Raw genomic sequence first — 23,777 nt, forward strand, 5'->3', positions numbered from 1 at the left:
TCTCCAGCTTCTCCCCGCTATCTATCTCACCCTCACGCCTGCCTGACCTCAGCTCCCACCCTCCCCTCTCTGTCGTCTATAATGGGATGAGCAGCAGAAATTGATCAGCAGTTTTTTAAAGGTCACAGAACCGAGCGAAAACTCTCAGCCACAGTGGTGAGGGAACAAGGGAGGTGAGGATGAGAGCGAGGAACGGAGGCGGGAAGCAGGAGCCGGCGACGGAGGATGAAGATAGAAAGTAGATGGTGAAGACGATGGACGACAAGAAGAGGTTCAGATGAGGTCATTTGTGGTATCAGATCTCGTAATAGATGAAGGCATATCAACTATGGTGGAGAAGAAGAGAATAGATGTATGATAAAGTGGAGACGGGAGAAGATGAGCTGGGTGACTTAAGAGTGGGCAGGAGCAGGAAGACTGCAGGTAGGGAGGAGTTGAGAGACAATGACGGAAGATGAGGCATTCTCACTTCTTCTTTTAGCCTCCTATCTCTGTCATCGTCTTCTCTCTCTCAGAAACAGTCGGAGCTTAATCCTCAGCCCTTTCATCACATCTCTTGGCCTGTCTTCGTCCTCTCCTCTCGCCGTCTGCCACCCAACCCCCCCACCCTCCCCCGTCTCCGTCCTCGTCTTCTGTTTTTCAGATAAAAGGACACTTTTATCGCTCTGCTGTGTCACATAATGGTCATGCAGTGCAGCTGTCCTCCTGTCTGGAGCAATAATGATTCTTTGGAAATCTATCGTTCACTATCAAATAGACGGAAATCTTTCTGAAACCCGCTGAAGATGTTTCTCGTCTGCCTCTCTCTCATGGTCCGTTTTTTTGTATTCCCTCAGTGTGTCTTTTTTAACACTTCAGCCCCTTCTTCACATTTCTATCTGTTTTGATTAAAAACAATCAATAGTTAAGCGCTTAACCAACATGGTGAAAAATTTGATTCTTGCTCTTTTGCCCTTTGACAGTTTGTTTTGCAGACAACACAAATAAACCAAATAGGATTCAGGAATGTTGGCTGTGGAAATGGCCAACAGTGACAGTGATAGATGCTCTGTTGCTCTGTCGTCGGTCCCTCAGCTAACTGCTGCATTTCAGAAACCCATGCAAACAAGAGCCCCAGCATCAGAGTATGCTAACGAAGCAGTGGCAGGAATACACACGCCTGAATCTTGAGGGAATCCGCGCTGGCGTTAGATTGACAGGAAGCTGCATAACAACTTGTTTTCTGTGTTTTCTTTGAGGCCCATGCACAAACACATGCACGCGGGCAGATAGGCTTACATGCATCAAGTGTGTCCATCTGTCTTCTACTGCTTTGTCCTCTACATGAGGGTCGTGGGGGACGCTGTGTCAATCTCGGCTGGATAGGCGGGGTCAAAGGACCGTATACACTCTCACAATTGAATCTGTACGTAAAACTTTGAAAGAAAAGAGCCTCAGAACTCCCTCTTTCAGGACCCACACGTGCATTTGCATGTTGTTGTACAGCAGCAGTGGAAACACCACAAATAACGTTCATTGTCGAGGAACTACGGCCAAGTGGTAACAACATGTACTCGGAGAAAAGAGGCTGACTTAGATCAGATAAAATACCTTTAGTTTTTTGCACGCACTTAGCCTTGTGCAGGGGGGGGGGCAGTCAGCCCTCTTAAATTTCCCTGCACCCATTAATGATGCTAAATAGGTTGTCTTTGTTGGAAGTATGGAATTATGGGAAATTCATTATTTATGTAGCTCTAAAAAAAAAGGCCTCATCAACTTCATGATTGACAAAAAAAAAAAAAGCCCCCATGAAGACGAGCACACTGTGTCCACAGGTGGATGCACAGAGCGATAGGGCAGACGAAGACAGACAAGCCCGATGTGAACATGCCTCGTCGTCCTGTGCTCTAAGCAGCGGAACTGAGACGAACATCTCTGTCAGCGGCATCAAAGCCTGTGGCAGCAGATCCCAAAGGAGCCCAGTAGCCAGCTTGAAGCTCCACCTGTGCAGAGCCGAAGCCTTCATCAGCTGCACAGAAATATCAAAAATGTGCCACATCTGCTAACGTAGCTGCCGCTGTAGAGACGGCGCATCTCACCGTCTCTCCCTCTCTCTCTCTCTCTCTCTCCCACAAGAATTATAGTTGTTGAAAGGTCGGGCAATTTCACACCTTTCTGTCATTTGACACGTGCAAAGGATTGTGGGATTGCAGCAGCGGGGGCTTTTTATGGACGCTTTTGTCTTTTGTATGTCAGAAGGAGCGAGTGACTTAATTACAAAGAGTGACGCGCTGGCGCAGATGAAGTTGGCTGTCTTGCAGCTGAGCCATGAAATGAGGAGTTGACATCAATGTGCGGGGTGACGGGGCAGAGGGTGTGGTTTTTGGACACCGCTCTTCACTGGCCTCGTGTTAGCCCAGCGTGGAACAATAAACACCAGCAACAGAAGAGTTTTTGTGTTGTAATAACTATAAGAAATCAATATGGTTGTTACCTACATTGTAGAAAGTAATCTTTCCTCCACTGATTTGTGTTGTGTATTATTTGGGGGGGAGTGTGTGTGTGTGTGTGTGTGTGTGTGTCCCAGCTGGGGTGAAGACTGTTTATATTATCGGTGATAGAGAAGGGGCCCCGAGGGGCCTCGATAATGGACTGGGAGGCCTCTGACTTCTTATAATGGCTTCTATAGGTGTGTGTGTGTGTATGTGTGTGTGTGTTTGTAAAAGAGAGGTACAATTGCAGCACTTTATAATTGTCAATGGGAGGACACACTTTTACATAATACACTGAGAGAAACAAAGAGAGAGACACACACACACACACACACAGAGGTGGGGGACAAAGAGGCGGGAGACAAAGAAGCCCAATGTCTTCTCTCTCTCACACACACACACACACACACACACACACACACACTCACACCCACACATTGTGATGCCAGCTGAGCCCAATGTGTCCAATAACAGCAGGTGCTGTCAAGTGCAAGCACAGACGACCTGCCCTGATTTGGACACACACACACACACACACACACACACACACACACACACACGCGCGCACACACACACACTCACTTAAATACAGATTCCTCTTCTTGTAAATCTGAAAAGTCTACATCATATTTTTAGATTTAGAACCAATGTCTCATAAGTGTAGTTGACACAAGGTTATTGTTTATTTGTGTGTTAATTAAATGTGTGTGTGTGTGCACCTTCTTTTTGGCTGCAAAAGCGCCATAGTGTTGCCATATGGTCTCACATTAGGACACACTAAGCTCAGCCGTTGTGTGTGTGTGCTTGTGTTTGCTACCTTTTCAGTGGCTCTTGTCCCGACCTGTGGTCCTCAATTTAAAACCGAAACCTGGTCTTAATAAGGCAGAACCTCATTTCTGAGGAACTGGTTAAGTTTCGGTCTAAGATTTGAATTGTGGTTAAGGTTAGAGATGTCCTTTACCTTTGTTTAGGTTGTCCAAATGAATGGAAGTCAATGCAGTGTCCTAAGAAGAATAGCTATACAAACCTGTGTGTGTGTGTGTGTGTGTGTCTAGAAAGAGAATGAGAGTGACTAGACACTTCTTTCTTCTTAAGTATAGATGTACATGCGTGATTACCATAGCAACCGTTGAGGCTTTTAAGCAAGTCAGCTTTAGTGTTAATATATTTAGCATTGTCATGTCATACACTGTGCTGACTTCATTAACTATCTCAGCATGAAGTGCCAAAGGCCTAATAATAGCAAATGATAACAATCTCTCTCTCTCTGTGTCCCTGTTTGTGCACACACACACATAGGGGGAGAGAGAGTGAGAGAGAATCCTGCGATCGTGACACAAATGCATCAATAACTGATTAGATTTTTGCCTCATTAGGGTTCAGCTGCGGATTGTGAATACATCCTCTTGTTTTGCTGTTTCTCCTTTTCTAAGTTTTCTTTCAGTTGGATTGTAATTAACTCTGAGAGAGAGAGAGAGAGTATGCTTACATGAGGTTATAAAAACTAAAGTTTAAGTGTTAGTACGAGTAAAACTGGACTTTTACAATTCATGTTAGGCTGACAAAAGTTGCTCAATTGCATACTACATGTATACATTCTGTCAGACTCAATCTGGCCTGGGTGATCTGCTCATGTGCAGGTTATCAACCCCGGGATTTGACCCTTGCATGGTATAAGAAACAGGGGAAGACAACAGCGAGTAAAAATATGACTAAATCCAGGCCAGTGCTTTTTCTTTTGGACTTGCAAGAAGACACCATGATTCAGTAGTGTTTGTAAACTGGGTTAACAACAGAACGTCCATTGAAATGATGTAGTCATGTGCATGGAAACTGTCTGTCATTGTATGGTGACTTTAGACTTTTGCAAAGACAACAACTTGATGATTCTTGTCACTCTGTCACTAATCTCCTCCTCTTCTTCTTCGTCCCGTCAGGTCAGTGTGTTGGAGCGTCAGGTGATCGATTTCCTGGGCTACCAGTGGGCTCCCATCCTGACCAACTTCATCCACATCATCGTCGTCATCCTGGGCCTGTTTGGCACCATTCAGTTCAGACCAAGATACGTCACAGGGGTAGGTGGACACACACACACACACACACACACACACACACACACACAGAGTCACAACTGAGCCGTCTTCATTCATGCCTTAAAAAAAAAAACCTTGTCCATACAGAAGAAGGAATATGAGACCGTCTTCATTAATTATTGATTTATTTCCTACTGATCGGTTCAAGTTGGAGGGAGGACAGTGTCAGTAGGAACATGTTGTGTTGGCAGCTACAGCTTTTCTCTGCAGTGACGTCCGTTCATTTAGACCTGAGGTCTCGAACCCGTGGCTCGCCCCCACTTAATTTTAATGTGGCCCACCACTTCATATCAATTATAATGACAACTGGACCGCAAAGACCAGCTGTAGCGAGTATATATATATATATATATATTTTTTTTTTTTATTTGTATTATAATAATAATACCTATAGAGGTGATATAAATCAAACTTTTAAACGTATTTAACTCAAAATTATATATATATGTATATATACATATAAATGTATAATTTATATATGTATACATATATAAGCTTGATTTGTGTTTTTGTTCCAGTTGTCCATATCTTTCGTTCCATATAATAACAAACACTTTTACTTCGAAATACTGTGAAATATCACTATGAATATCACTTTATTGTTATATCACGTTAAGCTAATTTGCTTCATAGTGCAGACTGGACACTCATTGGCCCCCAGGTCGTTTGAGTTTGAGACCCCTGATTTAGACTAGTCTCAACAAACCATTATCTCTAAACATAACCATGACAGTTAATGCCCAACCCGTAAACTTAGCACTAAACGTAACCAGTTCCTCAGAAAGAAGGTTCTGCCTAATGAGGACCAGGTTTTGGTCTCAATGAGGACGACTGGCTCTGACAAGGTCTCGGTTTGTGCCAGAAATGCTCCTAAAGATGTAGTATATATGAGAATTATCACACATGTGCACACAGTGAATACTCAGTGAGAGGATCCAAATAATGAAAGGGAAGAAAACTTTTATAAAAACTTCTAAATTCTTTTATTCAGTCATAAATTTCTATTTCATTTTACATATGCACACACACACGCACAGTACTGCGACGCATTTTCTCTCCCTGTCTGGTTTGATTCCGGTGATTGGTTGCCCTCCTCGCCGTTGTTTTTGTATCTGCACGTCTTAACAACATCACAAGTGAATCCTCCCCGTGTCTTTTCTCTCCATCTCACTACTTCTGAATGCAAGGCAGGAACATGCTTTTATAATTCTCTAGCAAACACCTGCCAAACCCTGTCTGCCTCTGACTCCCCTCCCCCTCTGTCTCTCTTTATCTCTGTGTCTCTCGGCAGTACGCGGCCTGGCTCGTGGCGTGGATGACCTGGAATGTTTTCATCATCTGTTTTTACCTGGAGGTTGGGGATCTCTCCAAAGTAAGAAATCATTTCATTTTCTTAACATATCTGCAACCTTTCGGGGATTTTCGGGTCTTCTGACGCACAGGTCGCGAGTAACAACCACAGGCTGTATCCCACTTGCACTCGCATTTGTTGCATATCAAAAATACAAATGCAACAAGGCTGGAAATCTGCATTTTCTAGGAAGTCCAAATGACTAAATCAGCGATAAAATGATCTACTAACAAGTATTCTCTGTGTAGTTAAAGCCTGGTGTGTGTGGACTTAGATTTCTGTCAATATTATATATATACATATAAACATGTGTACATATATATATATATATATATATATATATATATATATAATTTCGCTTGGTCCGATGTCCAGACAGACAGTGCCTCCAAGCCCGGGTCTGCTTTGGCTCCAAAACTCAGTAGCCAATCAGTAGGTGGCATCCTAAGCCCCGCCCATGGTCAGAATCGCAAAGACAGTCGGAGCAAGTGAAATTACAATCATTTCTAATTAAAAGAAAGTATTTCAAACAAATAAAATACAATAATTTTGAATTATTAAATCGATGGTGTGTTTGCAATTTGTGTATTTTCAATAAAATGTTGTTGCTCGCTGTTAATACTCTTTATATCATGCTGCACACCGAGAGCGATCAAGAAGAGGCGAGAGACCACACTCTGCATTAGGTGTGCGAATGGAAACCTCGGCCTGACGCCTCAATTCAGTTATCCTTCACTTAACAGCTGCGTCTAACTTGACTCTTCCCGCTCCGCTACGTCGTCCTCGCGAACCCCCAGTGAACGCAGCGACGATAACGAGCACAGAGAAATGCCTGAAATGTGAACAATCAAGAGGTTATAATGCCAAAGTATCTGCATTTGTTTTCCTTTCTTCTTTTTTCTTTTTTTTTCCAGGGCAACATGCTAGGCTTTTCAAACGCTGCCATTTCAATTTGGTTACATTTACGTTACCGCTCTCTATCCTCAATTTGCATCTCTTTGCAGCCGTAACTCTCTCTCCTTCTCTCTCTCTCTCTCTCTCTCTCTCCCTCTGAATTTTCTCCTGATTGGGTGATTAAACATCATCAAGCCAGTGCACCCCCAGGATGATTTGGCCATAAAACAAACAAATGAGATTTAAATAAACTAGAAATCCCACACGGGGGGGAAAAGCATAAGATAAGATAAGACATAAGATCTTGAATGAACTGATTTGTATATATGTATATATATATATATATGTATGTATATATATATATACATATATATATGTATGTATATATATATATATATATATATATATATATATATATATATATATATATATATATATATATATATATGCTGCTCTAATTAAGCTACGAACAAATGGTTTTGTCTGTTGAATGAGAGATCAATGCTAACGATTCACTTCACTTTTATATGTAAAGAGCCAAACGATCTGAAGGCTCTTCTCAGGGTGATACTGAGCGTCTTCCTTGCTGTACGACCGCAAGTGGGAGAAAGTGTGTGTTTGCATTATTCACAGACACACCTTTCTCTGTGTACAACACCGCGGAGCGATGTCTCCACTGTGACAGCGAGTGCTGACGTCTCGGAAACGACTGCCCGACCCCTCCCCTCCGTCTCATCTGAAGAGGAAGGGCCACATCATTTCAGAGCAATTTTAGTGCAACCTCAGCCACAGTAATAAGAGAAGCGAGACCCTGTCAGACTGCGTACTAACAGTAACACGTAGTAAGAAGTAAAGATTAGGAGTGCAGCGTTGAAAGATGGATCCTTTTAAACCTGTACCCTGTAACACAGAGCGTATCGCAGGCGACATGTTTGTGCATGTGCATTTTACATTACTGCAGTTTGTGTACCAAAGCCGAGAAGTTACACGTCAAAGGCGTCTTTGTCAATACAACAACTTCTAGTTTTTCTTCCTTTTAAATTGTTAATACACCATTCTAACATGCAGTCAATTGTAAATAAGACCAGATATTGAAAGTTATTCTGGACAAATGGGCAAAATCACTCACAGGACAGGATTTGCTGGCCCTTTTATGGTTAAAACAAGCAAAAAACAAGTCCAGATGGACATTTTGAGGCTTAGGTGTTAAAGGGTTAAATACTTGGTTTAAACCTTCCACAGTCCAAAAACATGCAATATCAGAATTAGGCAAATTGGACACTCTAATTTGGGATTTTCCCCATCTGATTTGCAGTTCTTTGTCTTATATACTAAACTATAGCACAGTATGAGACGTACTGTAAAAGTTGAGGTTGTTAGATATTCTTAAAACAAGTTAAATGTTTATTCCGTCAACTTCAGGATATTTGATTAGGGCCAATCAGTGTTTCCATAAACAGAATAAATCACTTGATGCCAGCACTGATTGTGGCTGATTATAGTCTGGGGTGTTATGTTTAAAAAAAAAAAAAAGAAGTTACTTTTCCAGCCATAGTCTATGGTTAATTACTTGCTCTGTTGAATGTGACTCAGCTTCTATATTTTTCACGAACCACACAAACTTTAATTAGCGCGAGTCTGGACTGAAGGGTCATCAGCTCAGCTAGTTTCCTGTGGCGCTCACTACTCATTTACTGCATCATACGGCCATCTACCATTTGTACACACACACACACACACACACAGAGCCACACATAAACTCTAAGTCTTGTTAAAAATGTGTTGCCGAACCACTGCTCCATGTGTTATGGTGAGTCAACAGCTGTGAAACTCCTCGCACCTTCACGAGTCTTTCATTTTAATGATATTTACATCTTACACTGGCCCTGAGGCCTAGTTTTCTGCCACACTGTCACAATTGTTTGGGTTTTGTCTCCATCACACTAAAAAATAATGCACTTGACAACAAGTTTGGAACATCTGGAAATACAGCATAACAATTTTTTGGATTTATCATCCATTATACAAACGATGACTCTAATGTTTCTCCTCATTTAATACGAAAACCACACTGTTTTTCCCCCGACCAAACTCAACACATCTGGTTTTCACCAAGGTCGACGCGGCCACTGCATTAGCAGCACAATTACCAATCAAACGCTGACCAGTCGGAGAGTTTCAAAGCAGATGCCGAACAGCTTGTTTTTATGATCCGAGCAGTTTGTGTGTGCCAACCTCAAGGGCACGTCAACCTTGACCGACTTTCTGAGTGAGGAAGGAGGCACACATGCCCACGTCTCTGCCCTCCAGCTGTTGACTGAGATATGAATCCATCACCTGCCTTTTAAGGGCCTGTTTACTGACCCGAGGGCTATTTTTACACTGAACCACATGTAAAACAAACATGGCGATGACCATTATCTGTCACTCGGTTCAAAAACAGAGGAAAATGCAGGAAGCGAGGCAGGAGGATAGTGTGATGATATTTACCGTAAGTCATTCGGTGTTAGACACTTTTCAAAATAGCAGCTGTCCACGAAAAGAGGATGTTGGAAGAAGGTTTTCCTTAATGTTTTAGACATTATGAAAACAAAACGTGGCTGAGACTGAGGAGGATGAAAACAAGAAAATGTGTATTTCAATTTTATTTTATTTTATTAACAATATCATTTTTATTCCAACAATGCTGTCATCCACCTTTCCTATGTTTGACCTTTCTTTGTCTTACCTTTCCTCCTCTAATCACCTTTCTCTTCTCTCACCCTCTAATCCTAATCCCCCCCCATTAGTTCTTAGTATCATGATACTTAAATTGGCCATAAAGTGTATCGATAAACTCCCATTACAGTTAAGTTACGGAGAGGAAAGAGAGCTGGGATAAGAGTGAAGATAATCCAGCTTGGACCTGAAGCAGTGATAAGAAAAGGAATGAGACACCAGTGTGTTGGATTAGGAGATTGAGGGTTGGATTGACAGTACATTTCTTGCCATGCTGAGCTGTTGACAGTGTAAAAACTCTTAAGGCCCACTCACACTTACGTGGGGGAGGTGTGAACTACGTGGTGGGTCTTCTGCTTTGCTTTGTTCATGCGGCACAGACTGAGAAATGTCCAACTGTCCAATAGGGCTGAATAATTTGTGTAAAATATCTCGTTGCCATGATGCACAGGGATGCTCATTTAAACGTGCAGTGTGTAAAATTAAGAAACAGTTATGCTGAAATTGAATGTTGCACATGAATATCCCTCCCTCTTCCCTTTCAAGTGTTTTGGAGAACTAATGTCACCTTCACTGATCATTAATATGGAAAAAAAATGTGAAGGTTGTGGGTCATTTTTACAACAAAATAAAAAGTCTCATTCTGAGTTCATTCATTCATCCAATTATATGAAAACAAAGTAGAAATTTTTTTTTTTTAAACCTTCAAATTCTGCCAAATCAAAAATAATTTCACCCAACTTTCCACCATTTATGGATTGCACATTTTAAATTGGCATAAAATATAGAACAGCTAAATTATAGTCTTTGCCATGCGATAATTGCGTCGCCACCAATTTCTATTTTGCTTTTGAAAACGACAAACTGTTCAGCCTCCGCTTTCCAAGTAGCCGCGTGAACGCTGGCCAATCACATCCCATTATGCAAATATTCCGACACAGGCGCTAGTCGCTCAAATCACTGAGCTCTCGGGCGAGAGCGCTCGCTCTGTTTTTGACGGAAAAGGGAGCAACCGACGACGGCAGACATCGCATCGCCTTCGATTTGACCGAGCGACCGTGGCTAAGAAGTCGAAACGTGGCAGGTGACGCATGGGTGTGAGTCGTCCACTGGAGCTCGAGTTAGCGCCTCACTGCGTTCGTGTGTGTCAGGGTGTCCCTTGTGTTGAGCTATTGCTTGAGACATTGGACAGCTGAATGAAAGGTATTTATTTATTTATTTATCTTAGAGAACCAATTCTCTTTGGGGATGAATGCGTTAATAAGTTCAGGTTTTGTAAATGAACAGAAACCAACGTGTTTCTCGGCATGAACGGGAACCCCAGTGACAAAGATAATCCAGTTTATGGAGGGTCTTTGGGAGCTGATATGTAAATGACATCACCACAATCTATGATTGGGAGGACGGTCATTTTAACCAGAAGCTGTTTAGCGGAGTGTGTTTTTTTTTTTTAACGATAAAGAAAACCAATTCTAGATTCGACTTTAGAGAGTGGAGCACTGATGTGCAGGTTATAAAGTAGGTCTATTTCAGCAATCCACCACTGAGGACTGACCTCATTACATTATTCACCAACGTATATTTTTTCACTCTTATTTGGCAAGTGCCGGGTGCCAATTTTGAACTCTCAGTGATTAGGCCTGGTCTCTTCATGCAAGGTAATGATGGTGTGTGAGCCGTTCTTTCAGAGCAGTGTTATAGAATTTCTTCTTCTTCTTTTTTTTTCCAATAACCACTTCTGATGCTACCGCTTTCTTTCTTGCTCCCTCTTCCTCCCTCCTCACCCTCTTCACCCCCCTTGTAATTCACCCTACAATCAAGTCTTTTTCATGTAGTTGTGCCAATTGCCATGTGAGTCTGGGCCCGTGCTCCTCTTCACCTTCTCATCCACTTTCTTCCTCGATGCTTCCAGTGTCGGGACTGCTGCTCTTCATGGTCAAGTCCCAGTATAGGCGGCTACAGTGTGCCAATTTATTACATGACTTTAGACACTTTTGGGGTCACAGGACGAGAATGATTGTGACAGACTCGATGTTTCTTCATTACAGAGATTCACAGACATCTCCCTGCGTGAAAGAGTCAGAAAATCACTCGCGCTTTGGTTTATGTCACGTTGTCAGTGGCTTTGAAAAAATAATTGTGTCCGTTTTATTCTAATACCCAGACTGTACATCCTCCCCACCCCCAACACAACAGGGACACTAGAATAACAACAAACGGTGTAATTACATTTAAAGCAGGGAAAATCTCGGAGATTAAAGGGACGGTGACAGACCTGCTTGTCGCGCGATGCATCAGTTTAACTGTGCTGAACACGCCTGGCAGCACAGCAGCTGGAAAAGTCAGAGAGACTGGGGTCGTAAAAGCGTTGCCGAAACACCTGCGACATCTTCTCCTCCTGATGAAGGCACCAACGCCCAGGACCGCGAGGAGGAAAGATGGCGTCGACAGTGAGGAGGAGGAGGAGGAGGAGGACGTGTCAGAATGTGTCAGCGCAGTTTGAAGTTGAGAAGTCAGACGGGGCAGATGGTCGGATGTTGGAGGTGATGCAAGGGAAGTTTTCTGATGCGACATCATGCCGCTGAGTTAACAAGACGTGGCGAGGAGGAGCGCGTTGCATGTCGGTGATGAGTCACAGACGATGTCCCACGCATGCGGCAGGTTTTTCAGACTCAAAAGTTGAATGTAAGACACTTTTTTTTTCTCTCCTCATCGGTTATTCTGAGCTTTGACAGTTTGTTCCTGGGATTTAGAAACAGCAGGAATCCCAAAGTCCATGTCAGCCATATTTGCTTGGTTCTTGTCAGCAGATGTCCGGCACCATTGGTTATTCTGAGCGTCTGTGTACTTCTGTGTCCACAATTACCGCCTTAATCACTACTTCAGCGCTCATGCTATAATAGTCGCTTGATTACTGTGGTCACTCATAAACTGTCGCCGTGATTTCATCACAATTTAACACTCGTTAATCCAGGATAAACATTGTCTCTCAAGCTTCTCGCACGTTTCTCGTTTACAGTACGACGTCGCGACGGGAATGAATCGTATAGTGAAATACTTGTCAGATGGTTGAACAGCTTGTGAACCTCGCTCGTCTTTCCCGGTGCTGAAACAATCGTTTGCAACTTTCTGAAACTTGACAACACAACAAGCACATCAACTCAAGACAGTGATTGGCCAGATGTATGGAGGTGTGTGAAAGCTGGCTGCATCTGAACTTGAACACCTTTCTTTTCATTCTTTTTGGTTTGTACAGCTAAAGAAGAAGAGACCAAAGCTGTGTTCTGCAAATCCTCGCGTTGTTACCGTGCGTTTCAATTAGACTTGCAAATTTCATGCATTTCCCTTAGCCATTAGTTAAGGAATCATTAAATAACAGTAAGTTAATCATGACCAATAATATAAAAACATTAAAGAAAGAAAGTTGTTTTTTTTTAGTTAGCCACAGCTACCGTAAATTAACAGAAATTTAGAAATTATATTTTACATTTCCGTAATACACCAATATGTGGAAGATTGTTATCCATGAATTTCCAAATTTACTGTTGTACAAAATAAAGAAAAATAAAGAAAAATAGCATAGCACAGCCCAATATTATTTCTTGATTAAGATGTCAAATCATAGTTATTTACTTTCTTTCCTGAACTGAAAGATTTAGTGGAAGAATTTTAGCAGTTGAATGTTATGCTTGATTCATTTCTGACTTCTCAGAGAAGAAGCCCAGTGAGCCAACTCAAATTTGGGTATAAAAAGGGCAAATTCAGTTTATTTGCCAAATAAATAACAATAGAATTTAGTTATGGTCTAATAAATTTGTTAAGCACTGTACATATACTACAAACACACCGCATGTCTGAGCATACCTTATTTATCAGTGTGTGAAGCTTTAAAATCTTACCTGACAGAAAGGTAACAGATTGTTAGTAAACTCCCTTAAACCCAGTCCAGTTTGTTTTTCCCGCACATCTAAGTTTGACAGAACTTTCTATCAAACGTGTATCTTTACCTTCCATACGGCTTCTGTAGAGGCATGTGGGCCAGATAAGGTATACATCCTGCCCTGACAGTAATTTGAACTCAAGCCCAAGATATATACTATATATCAGTCTGACACACTCCCATCCTGCCTGTCACTCACGGCTGCACTATCTAATACAGCAGCACTGTTGTGAAAATGAATCTTTATAAATATTTCTGATGTGCCATTCCTGACAGATTTGGAGGGAAACCCGTGGAGAGTGTGAGTGTGAGAGCTGCCACTGTGTTGCCATCACACCTCACACACACACACACACACACCTACACACAGGTTTGCACAACTGTTCTTCTTAGGACTCGTCACTGACTTTGATTCAGCCTAAAAACACCTCTTATCCCTAAACTTAATCATAATCTACGAAGAGTATATTATGATTAGAGATAAAATTATGACTTTTTTTGCTTGTAACGACTTTATTGTCAAAATATATACAAGTTTATTCTTATAATATTACAACTTAATTGACACACTATTTCAACATTTTTGAAAGATTACGACTTTATTCTCATAATATTGTGACTTTGTTCTTGAAATGTTACAACATTATTGTCATAACATTACAACTTTATTCTCATAAAATTACAACTTTATTCTCATAAAATTACAACTTTATTCTCATAATATTACCACTTTATTCTGATAATATTACCTCTTTATGCTCATAATATTACCACTTTATTCTCATAATATTATCACTTTATCCTCTTAATATTACTACTTTATTCTCATAATATTACCACTTTATCCTCATAATATTACTACTTTATTCTTATAATATTACCACTTTATCCTCATAATATTACTACTTTATTCTCATAATATTACCACTTTATCCTCATAATATTACTACTTTATTCTCATAATATTACCACTTTATTCTCGAAAGAGTAAAAAACAAAAAAAAAACTTTGGCCCTAATTCTCCGTTGTAATAACCAATGAATGCCTAACTCTAACCTTAACCTAACCACAATTCAAACAATTCAACCCCAAACTTAACCAGTTGAATGAGGTTCTGCCTCATTAGGACCAAGTTTTGGTCTCCATGAGGACGACTGGTCCTGACAAGGAATACAAATACAAACCCTCACACACACACACACAGTTTCAGGCAATGAACTGTCAGTGGTCCACTGTGTCATATAAAATGTGTCACCTCCTGGGTGCCTGGTGACACAGAGATACAGACACATAGATGTACACATATGTCAGTCATTTACTGAGGGAGTTGGAGGGTGGGTGTCTTTTTACACACACACACACACTGAATGTGTGACAGTGTAAGTGTGTGTGTGAGTGTTTGCTAGCATTTGGAGAAACTGTCATTCGTCATCCCAGTAACAAGAAAACATGGCTGACACATGTGTGAATGTGTGCACACCAGTCATAAAACTGCACCATTCCAAATCCCACACCTGTCCAGTCATGTACTCTACACTCCACACACACACACACACACACAGGAGCTGTGACAGAGAGAGGAAAACTGGTAGACGGGACATGAAATGAAAGATGAGGAGGGAGAAACTAAAAAATACTGAAAGATTCAGGTTGAAGAAGTAAAGCATGGAGGTGGACAGAGAGAGACGGAGAGGTTTAGACAGAGGATGGTATGATTTTATGATGATGTGCTGAGGGATGAAGCCACATGTGAATCACTGTTGCTTTCAACAGTGGAAAAAGAGAGAAGAGAGAGTGAGGGGGGGGGGAAAGTAGAAACTAAGAGCAACACAAATCCTCCCAGGAAGATAGGATTGCTTATCTAACAGAAAGAAAAGGAAAAAGATCCTCTCAGATCAATTTCACATCAGCATCAAGAGTCGCCGTTGTCGTTGCAGGGCTGAGACTTGCACTGCAGGATAAATAGCCGGGAAAAAATATGACAGTAAATCAAACTGCAAACCACCCAATTCATCCTGGAATAAAGAAAAGAAAACAGATTGCCTGGGCCAGTCAGAATGCTAATAGTCACTTAATTTCACTGGCCTCAGTATTAACTCACCACCGATCAGGATAATGAATGCGAGGATCCCACACATTAAATCATAGACATTCCACTTTCAACCTCCACCCTCATGCTCTGAGTTAATGCATCAGCTCTGACTGTGTTTGATCAATGGACGCATTTTGTTGAAATCACGGCATGAAATTGCCTGTTTTTCATCCGCGTGTCTCCAGCGGGACACTCGCTCGACAGTTTTGTCATTTGAGCTCTGAGCTATTATAACTGCCGATTCGTTTTGATTATTCATTGTTTCTGTGTACTTTCATGTGCGACCGCGAGAGTTATTTTTGACTCGTTCTAATGGAACAAGCCGATTTAACAGAGATTGTGTTTGGGTTTCCTTTTTTTCTTTATTTTGCCGCATCAGATAATGAATTTGATTGACCTGACTGCTGCAGTTAAACTTGCTCTTATTTAATTTCATAGCTGGATTGTAATAGATTTTTAGCCGGGCTGTGATAGCGGCACCGTGTGTTTTTTTTTTACATGCAAGATGAAACTGATAAACTGCCTGAACCATAAAAGTTTATTTAATGTTTACATTATGAGATCTTTTAGTTTCCTCAGAGGGGTAAAGATGATAGGAAATGGTCCTATGATTGGATTAAATGAGCATTAAAGATTAATTGTTAATTGTTATGTCCAGTTGTGGCATTGGACATTATCAGACTGTCTGCTAAAATAAGTGTTGAAATCTGTGATCAGCATCTTCTTCATATTCCGGCATGATACTATTTATGAGACATTTTTGTAGGTTTTAAGATCAAATAATTGTGTGTTTTCACCAACACAACCATTGATTGTCTCGTTGCATTTGTATTTTTTACTACATTCATTAAGATGCAGCTGCTTTATTTGTGTGTGGCAGATGTTACTGAGCGAGCGAATGTAAAACCAACTGTTTGAAGCTCGCTTTTATCCCAACGTCTGTGGCGCTACTCAACAAGGAAAAAAGATAATTCTGTCATGTGTCTTGATAAGCACTTTCTTATGTCTTAAGGCAGGTGTTGAACACCTGAGAGCTTCTTATTCTGTTATTTATATTCTGTGAATCATGTCTTTTGTTGGCTGTGTGTTGTCCCATGGAAACTTAAGTTGATTTGATTTGTAAGGATTTTTACAGATTTTTTTTAAAGTATCACAGCCGCTCAGATGTACTGGAATTGTGACTGGTTGTATCAGGTGTGGCCACAGGGTTTATACAAATCCCATTAACCCATTAAAAGTTGTACGTGGCAAACATGCAATCGTGAATCCCACCTGGGGAAGCGCCGCGTAATTGGCCCACCAATCTGAAAACCGCTGGGAATAAAACGATTACGCTGAGGCATTTGCTTATAGAATAGTAATAGGTTTGGCGTGGTTAAGGTCAGGGTCAGGATCTGGACTTCATCTTTATGCTCTACGCATCCCACCGTGTGCACACACACACACACACACCAACAATTCCCTAACATCCCCAACCAATCTGATAGGGGGAAAAGTGCTTTAGGCATTATGGGTTAAGGCCTCGTCTAACACCCGTGGGAAATCACAGCAAAACAATGTAGGGAGATGCACCGTGACTGATGATATTGGTGTGAAATAACACAGACGGAGCGACGCAGAGACAGAGTAATAGAAAAGCGGATGAAGCCACAGATAGAGATAGAGGTTTAGTTAAATAGAGTGAAAAATGTACTTTAGTGTGAGTAAAGCTAATAATGTTCCGCCTCCTGATTTTCTGCCCTTTAGGCTGATGATCTCTGTATTGGCCGTTTGGATGGACTGAGAGCCCGGTGGGCTGTGGTTGTTTGTCAGTATGTCAGTCTGAATGTTTTTTGTACTGTCTGTCTGTCTGTCTGTCTGTCTGTTTCACTAAATTAGTGAAGGCGCTTGTTAAATAAAGCTGTACGATTTTATGTGGAGTCTGTGTTTTAAGCTGTAGGCAGGTGTCCAGTGGGCGCATACTGAAGACACCCATGAGGAAAAGTTGCCACTCCCTCCCTTATGCTATCCATCCATACATCCATCCACCCATCCATCCATCCATCCATCCATCCAATGGACTTAAAGGTCATTAGTAGGCATGGGACAATGCTATTCTGACAATATAATACTCTTACACAAAAATATCACAGTATTGTGGATACAACTCTAAAATTCTATCCATCATTCCATCATACCCTCGAAAACACAGCTGACTTAATCTGAAGAGGGAGGGGTAATCCATCCATTTTCTGCTTTATCCTTCACATGAGCGTCGCGAGGGTGCTGTGCCAATCTCAGCTGATACAGGGCGAAAGGCGGGGTCACACCCTGGACAGATCGCCAGTCCATAGTTTTAGAGTTCTCTAGTTATCACAAATGATCTAGGAGTTACGCTAATGAGAAGTACGCATGCCAAATCCTGTCACAGAACAGGGTTAAAAAGAGGACTTGTACGAGGTGTGGGACTTAGTTGCAAGGCTGGTGTCTCCATTTAGACCCACTGTTGGTGACACTGAGTCCCGCTCACTGCTGCAGCAATTAAGGAGACCTTCTGCTGCACAGATTCAGAGAATGTGTGGAGTTTCAGTGTGTGTTTCATCAGTTTTTTGTAAAGTCATTTAAATGCTCCATAATGTCGATCTGCATAATTTTAAAACAACAATCACCACATTATCCCAGATGATTTATCTTGCCCACCTCCAGCTCATACTGTAGAATTCTTAGTTTTGATGTTGTGCCTTTTTGATACCACGGTGTACCATCAGTGCAATTGTTAATTCATGATATCCAGTAGAAAATGGGTTTTTATGAAAGTTAAGACAATGTGTACAATTGAAATTTCCAGATGCTCCTTTTTATTTACTGACCAAAGTCTGTTTATTTATTCCTCTTTGCACACACATTTTCCCTAATTGTCATTGAACTGCTCTCGGTAGCAACTCAAGGGCGTCGGTCTCCCGACGTCGACTATCAGACCGCCAAAGCAAAGACCATTCTATGTGAGTGGTCTTTTCCCCTCTATCTCCTGGGAGTGGTAGACAAAGGAAAATAGAGAGGTGAGAAATGGAGGGGAAATTAAGAGGAAAGGGGGGAAAGAGATAGAGAGAGAGAGAGAGAGAAGGGCAGGATGTTAGGGAGAGGTGGAGACAGAGGCAGAGGAAAATCAGATGTGGTTCATTGAAGCGTCACTAGCTCACAGTCAGAGACAAAGACCTCAGAGCAAGAGTGCATGATCTTCAACTAGCACACTTGAAATTACAGCATGTGTGTGCGTGCGCTTCTCTTCAGGACCTTTCCTGTCATAAACACTAACCTTGTAGGGACCAGTCGTCCTCATGGAGGCTAAAACCTGGTCCTAATGAGGTGGAACGCCTCATTTCTGAGGAGCTGGTTAAGTTTAGAGCACAGGCTTGCGAATGGATGTCAGTGCAGTGTCCTGAGAAACCTGTGCAAACCGGTGTGTGAGTGTACTTGTGTATTTGTTACCCCTTTGTGTTTGTGAGGGGATAACAAGCGAGCGTCAGAGCGGGGAGAGAGAAACATGTGGAGAGAGACCTCTAGTCGAAAATGGTACGAACACACACACACACACACACACAGGTTCTCATAGCTTTCCTTTGAAGGACTCTCATACCTAACTGTAGCATACCAGAAAATAGAAACGCTTTCATTGTCATTGTATATAAAATACATTGAAAATGCCTAACAAACACCATCCTAAACACCATTCAAATTATGAGACTAAGGACCATAAGGACCAGGTTTTGGTCTCCATGAGGACATGAGTTTATGCCCCTAAAAGGTCCCTAAACGTGTCACTAATACAAGTACGCACACACACCAGATATGTCTCATTTAAAGGAATACTTCACTGATTTGCATTTAGCTTTGTATTACTAGAATAGGGGTAGTAGTTTCCCCTGAGTCGAGAAATGTCTTTATTCTTTTTTTTGTTATGTGCCCACCAGTGACACTTGGTACTGTTAGCATAACTGTTGGCAAAGATTGCGGACACTGTTTACATTCTGGGAATGAGGTCCCGTCCCCCTACGAGTGTTAGCATAACTGTTAGCAAAGATGCCGGACACTGTTTACATTCTGGGGAAGCGGTCCCGTCAACCTACGAGTGTTAGCGTAGCTGTTAGCAAAGATGCCGGGCACTGTTTACATTCTTGGAATTAAGTCCCGTCCACTTACGAGTGTTAGCGTAACTGTTAGCAAAGATGGCGGACACTGTTTACATTCTGGGAATGAGGTCCCTTCCCCCTACGAGTGGGTCTAAAAAGTGCGGAATTAGCGCTGCAGTTTCAAGCCTCAGACCAAGGCTCGGACCAAGTGTCACTGGTGGTCACGTAACATAAAAAAAGAATGAAGATATTTCTCGACTCAGGGGAAACTGAGGTTGGTAAGCACAGTTTTTCAAAAATACTAGCTAAATGTAAGTCGGTGAAGTATTCCTTTAAGGTTACAGGTCAAACAGTCCACTCATTGCCAGAAAGATTAATATCTGAAAATTATTTTGGAGAAACAGCTTCATCATTGTGGTGGGTCAAATCTGCAGTGATGAATAAATTCCACTTTTTTTAAGGCAATGCATCAATGCCAGTACACAGCTGCTGTCTAATTGTTGTGGGGTGGTGTTTTTTTCCCCTTTTTTTGGATGGATTTTTAGTTCTGCTCTAAGATCTTTTGTGCAGGATGTGAACACATGTAAAACTTTCCATAATACAAATAGCGTGTTGTTACAAAAGCACTATTCGCAAACAGTTGCTTGGGACAGAACGGGCTTGATTTCCAGTGTGTTGTTTTTAATATCACATTTTCTCCATCTGTATTAGCCAAGTGTTATTGTGGCACACTGCTGCTGCTGGATGAATAGAAAGGAGATAACCACTTTCTTTGTTATGACTTCCAAGCTATAATACAGACCATGTAGCCTCAGTAAACACTGCATCTTCAAATAAATGCAAAACAAAAAAAACCTTTCTCCTACGTCTCTTTAGTTGTTCAATGTGGTGGATCAATTATTGATGTTGATCAGTGTAACCACAAAAACTGCTTTGCATCCCGTCGATGTTTTCGTGCAGGTTCAGCGGCGCCAGTTAGCGCAGATTAGCATAGAGACCAGGAAATCGCAAGTTCAGCATTGTCTCGGGGAGAAACACGAGAAACGAGAGCGATGAAATATGATGTAAAAGAAAATAAAAATAAGAAAAATTTAAATAACAAAGAGATTTCGAAAGGGAGCAAGGCAGTAACTGTGGGAGACCGACAGCGGGAGAGTGATGGCAGAGTGGGAGGAAGAGAGAAATTTAAAGAGATTTTACTCATTAAAAAGAGGAGCACAACAAGAGGAGATGGCATTAATCAGAGCTCTGCGCTAATGAGGCATTTACTCATTACGCTGAATAGAAAGAGGCCAAGGAAGAAAAAGAGGGGGAGAAAAGAAGAATGGGGGGGGGAGAGGGACCTTAATATAAATTAATAGAGTAGAACAGGAAAAAAAATGAACTTCGAATATTGAGGGAGGTGACACTGTGATCTGTGGATGTGGTGGGAGGGTCAAGGCAGAGATGAAGTAAGATTTGCACACATTGACTGTGTGTTGATGGAAGAGCACCGTCTCTATTTAAAGCTCTATTTAAAGATTTGTGTCCTTCTTACTTTAAATAGTCACAATGAGGTTCCTGTTAAAAGTTATTAGTCAGTCTCACTTGCCTTTGTGGGACTATATTCACATTTATTCTAACGTTTTTTATTTGCATCCTGTACAATGTTTGACTGTGCGTTCACAGCCAACTAATTGCATTACTTTCATAGCAAATGTGAATATTTACAGTAGTTAAGTATTGTGTCACTTAATTTTAACATAGGTAGGGATGCTTAAAGTGAATGGTTTGTATCTATGTAGCTTTTCTAGTCTACAGTTTTGCCATTCACCCATTCACGACTCACCATTCACGGACAACTCACTGTACCACTGAGTTATTGTAAACTTGTCATCATAGTTACGCAATATACAACTGTGAAAATGTAGTATTTTTTCTGTACAAATGCTGTATAAAGGAGGAATGTGGGGTGTTTTGCTCAAGGACACATCGCCAATATAAAATAAGAGCTGGTTGAAAGTTGACAGACAACTTGCTCTACTACCAAGCTCCCGTAGCCACTGACTTAACTGTTTCCTTTGTCGTCATAGTTACGCAATATAAAACTGTGAAAATGTAGTTTTTTTTCTGTATAAATGCTGTATTTTTACTGCAACTACATAGCAGCAATGTCATACATTAACATGTAGGATGCTTGATGGTAAATGGTCTGTATTTACAGTATATAGCACTTTTCTAGTCTTGATGACCACTCAAATCTGCTATAAACTACAGTTTTCATTCTCTATCTCGTTCTCACCCATTCACACGTTGCTGACACAGTCGTCACGAGCAATGTGGGGTTAAGTGTCGGCATGTGGACCAGCTGGGACTCGAACCCACAACCTTCACGTTAACAACGCGACTCACTCTACCACTGAAAATATGGCATTTTTCTCTGTATGAATGCTGTATTTTACTGCAACTTCATACATTAGTGTGCAGTATTTTCCTGTATTTAATTGTGAAATTCACAGTACTATGAATAAAATAATAATTTACTAGTGCATTTTGATGTGTGTGTTTGATTCCATACACGCCTGATGAATGATCTACGTCTCTCCTTGCAAAGTGGAGTCGTTAATATGTGCATTATTTAAACTAAGTCGACCATCATAACTGATTTATTTCACGTCTTTGCGGCGTTGAGAATTAAAAGGCAGACACTGTAACTGTATGTGGTCTCCCTGTGCCCCTGCAAAGTTGAGCTCAAACAGTGTGGAACAAAAAATGTTTATTTATTTATTTACTGGTTGTCAGTTGTGCTATTTTTGCAGCTTCTGGCTTTAATTCTAAGTCATCTTTCTCTGTGATGGGGCTGCTCATGCTGTGGCGGACAGGCTCTGCCAAGGAAGAGAAGGAAATTCACTTTTAACTTAATAATCAGAAGAAGGAAAAACAACACGCCAGTGAGTCTGTGCTTGATGTGGAGCTGGATTTCACATCAATCCATCTAATAGTTGAAGGATCTTTGTCAGTCTCAAATGAAAATGGGATTCTGGGATTAACACAGAGTGGGATTCATCATCTAGGAACATTAATTTTACAGATTTTTAGGTGGTAGATCATCTGACTCGCTGGCATGGTCACGAACCCCCTCCCCCCCCCCATCTCTAATTGTGCCTTTTACATTTTTATGGCCTCCATATTTATGTGATTTTCCTGCCTAAGGAGGAATAAAAAGTTTAGTTTCTGACCCTGGTATGACACCACAACACAAATCCTACTCTCTCTCAGGCGGCAAGTGTTCAACAAGATCTTCTGATTCTTGGAGAAAATCATCTGGTCCTTCTTTCCCTTCCTCGTCTTGCCTCTTACATCCTCCCATCTTTCCCTTCTCTTCCCTCCTCATCATTATTCTGCATGTGCGTGAGTGATATCTAATCTGAATTATCCTAAATCAATGGAATCATAGATCTGACATCTATTTTTAGTCCTAACTAAACCTTCTCTCCTCTCTCTCTCACTCTCTGTCTCGCTCTGTGACAAATACATCGGTTTTAATTAAACTATTTGGTGAGAATCTGCCCTGACATTCTGCCTGCTACCTCAGACGATGCAATTCAACTCACTTTTCTGTCCCTCTCTCGCTGTCTTGCCAGGATTCTGACCTCGTGCTGACTTTCAACCTGTCCATGCATCGCTCCTGGTGGATGGAGAACGGCCCCGGGTGCAGGGTGACACCCATCACCCCTCCCCCCTCCTGGGCACCCGAGGACCACCGATATATATCTATATCTGGCTGTCTGATGGATTTCCAGTTCATAGAGGTGGCTCACTCCTCGCTGCAGATACTGCTGGCTGTAAGTACTTGAGCTAAAGACGTACTTTCTAGAATGCACTGTGATTTCAAACCAAGCGACTGAACACAGACTACACACGGTTATAATCTGGGTTTACCGTTTAAAATATCTTCAGTGGGAGTGCCTGTTTCTCACAGTTGGTGCCACTGTAATTATGTAGCATCTGCAAGGTTTCTTTTCTTCGGTGAGGGCGGCGGGACAACTGTATAAGTAATGATGATTGCTAAGGTAGAGGAACATTTCCTGGTAAGCCAATCAGAAGCAGAGTTGGACAACCAATAGACA

The 23,777-nt window shown here is 41.5% G+C and overlaps 1 protein-coding gene across 3 annotated transcripts in view; it reads left to right on the top strand.

The window, feature by feature from the left end:
* Nucleotides 1-23,777, top strand: part of nkain2 (sodium/potassium transporting ATPase interacting 2) — a 128,863-nt gene that overhangs the window by 84,393 nt on the left and 20,693 nt on the right. For all 3 annotated transcript variants that reach the window (XM_044049181.1, XM_044049183.1, XM_044049180.1), the window contains 3 exons: nt 4,409-4,546; nt 5,856-5,936; nt 23,292-23,492. In XM_044049181.1, the coding sequence (XP_043905116.1) occupies nt 4,409-4,546; nt 5,856-5,936; nt 23,292-23,492 (420 nt within the window). The remainder of the gene's footprint in view (nt 1-4,408; nt 4,547-5,855; nt 5,937-23,291; nt 23,493-23,777) is intronic.

Source organism: Solea senegalensis, linkage group LG17 (genome assembly GCF_019176455.1).
Source record: "Solea senegalensis isolate Sse05_10M linkage group LG17, IFAPA_SoseM_1, whole genome shotgun sequence".
Classification (NCBI taxonomy): domain Eukaryota; kingdom Metazoa; phylum Chordata; class Actinopteri; order Pleuronectiformes; family Soleidae; genus Solea; species Solea senegalensis.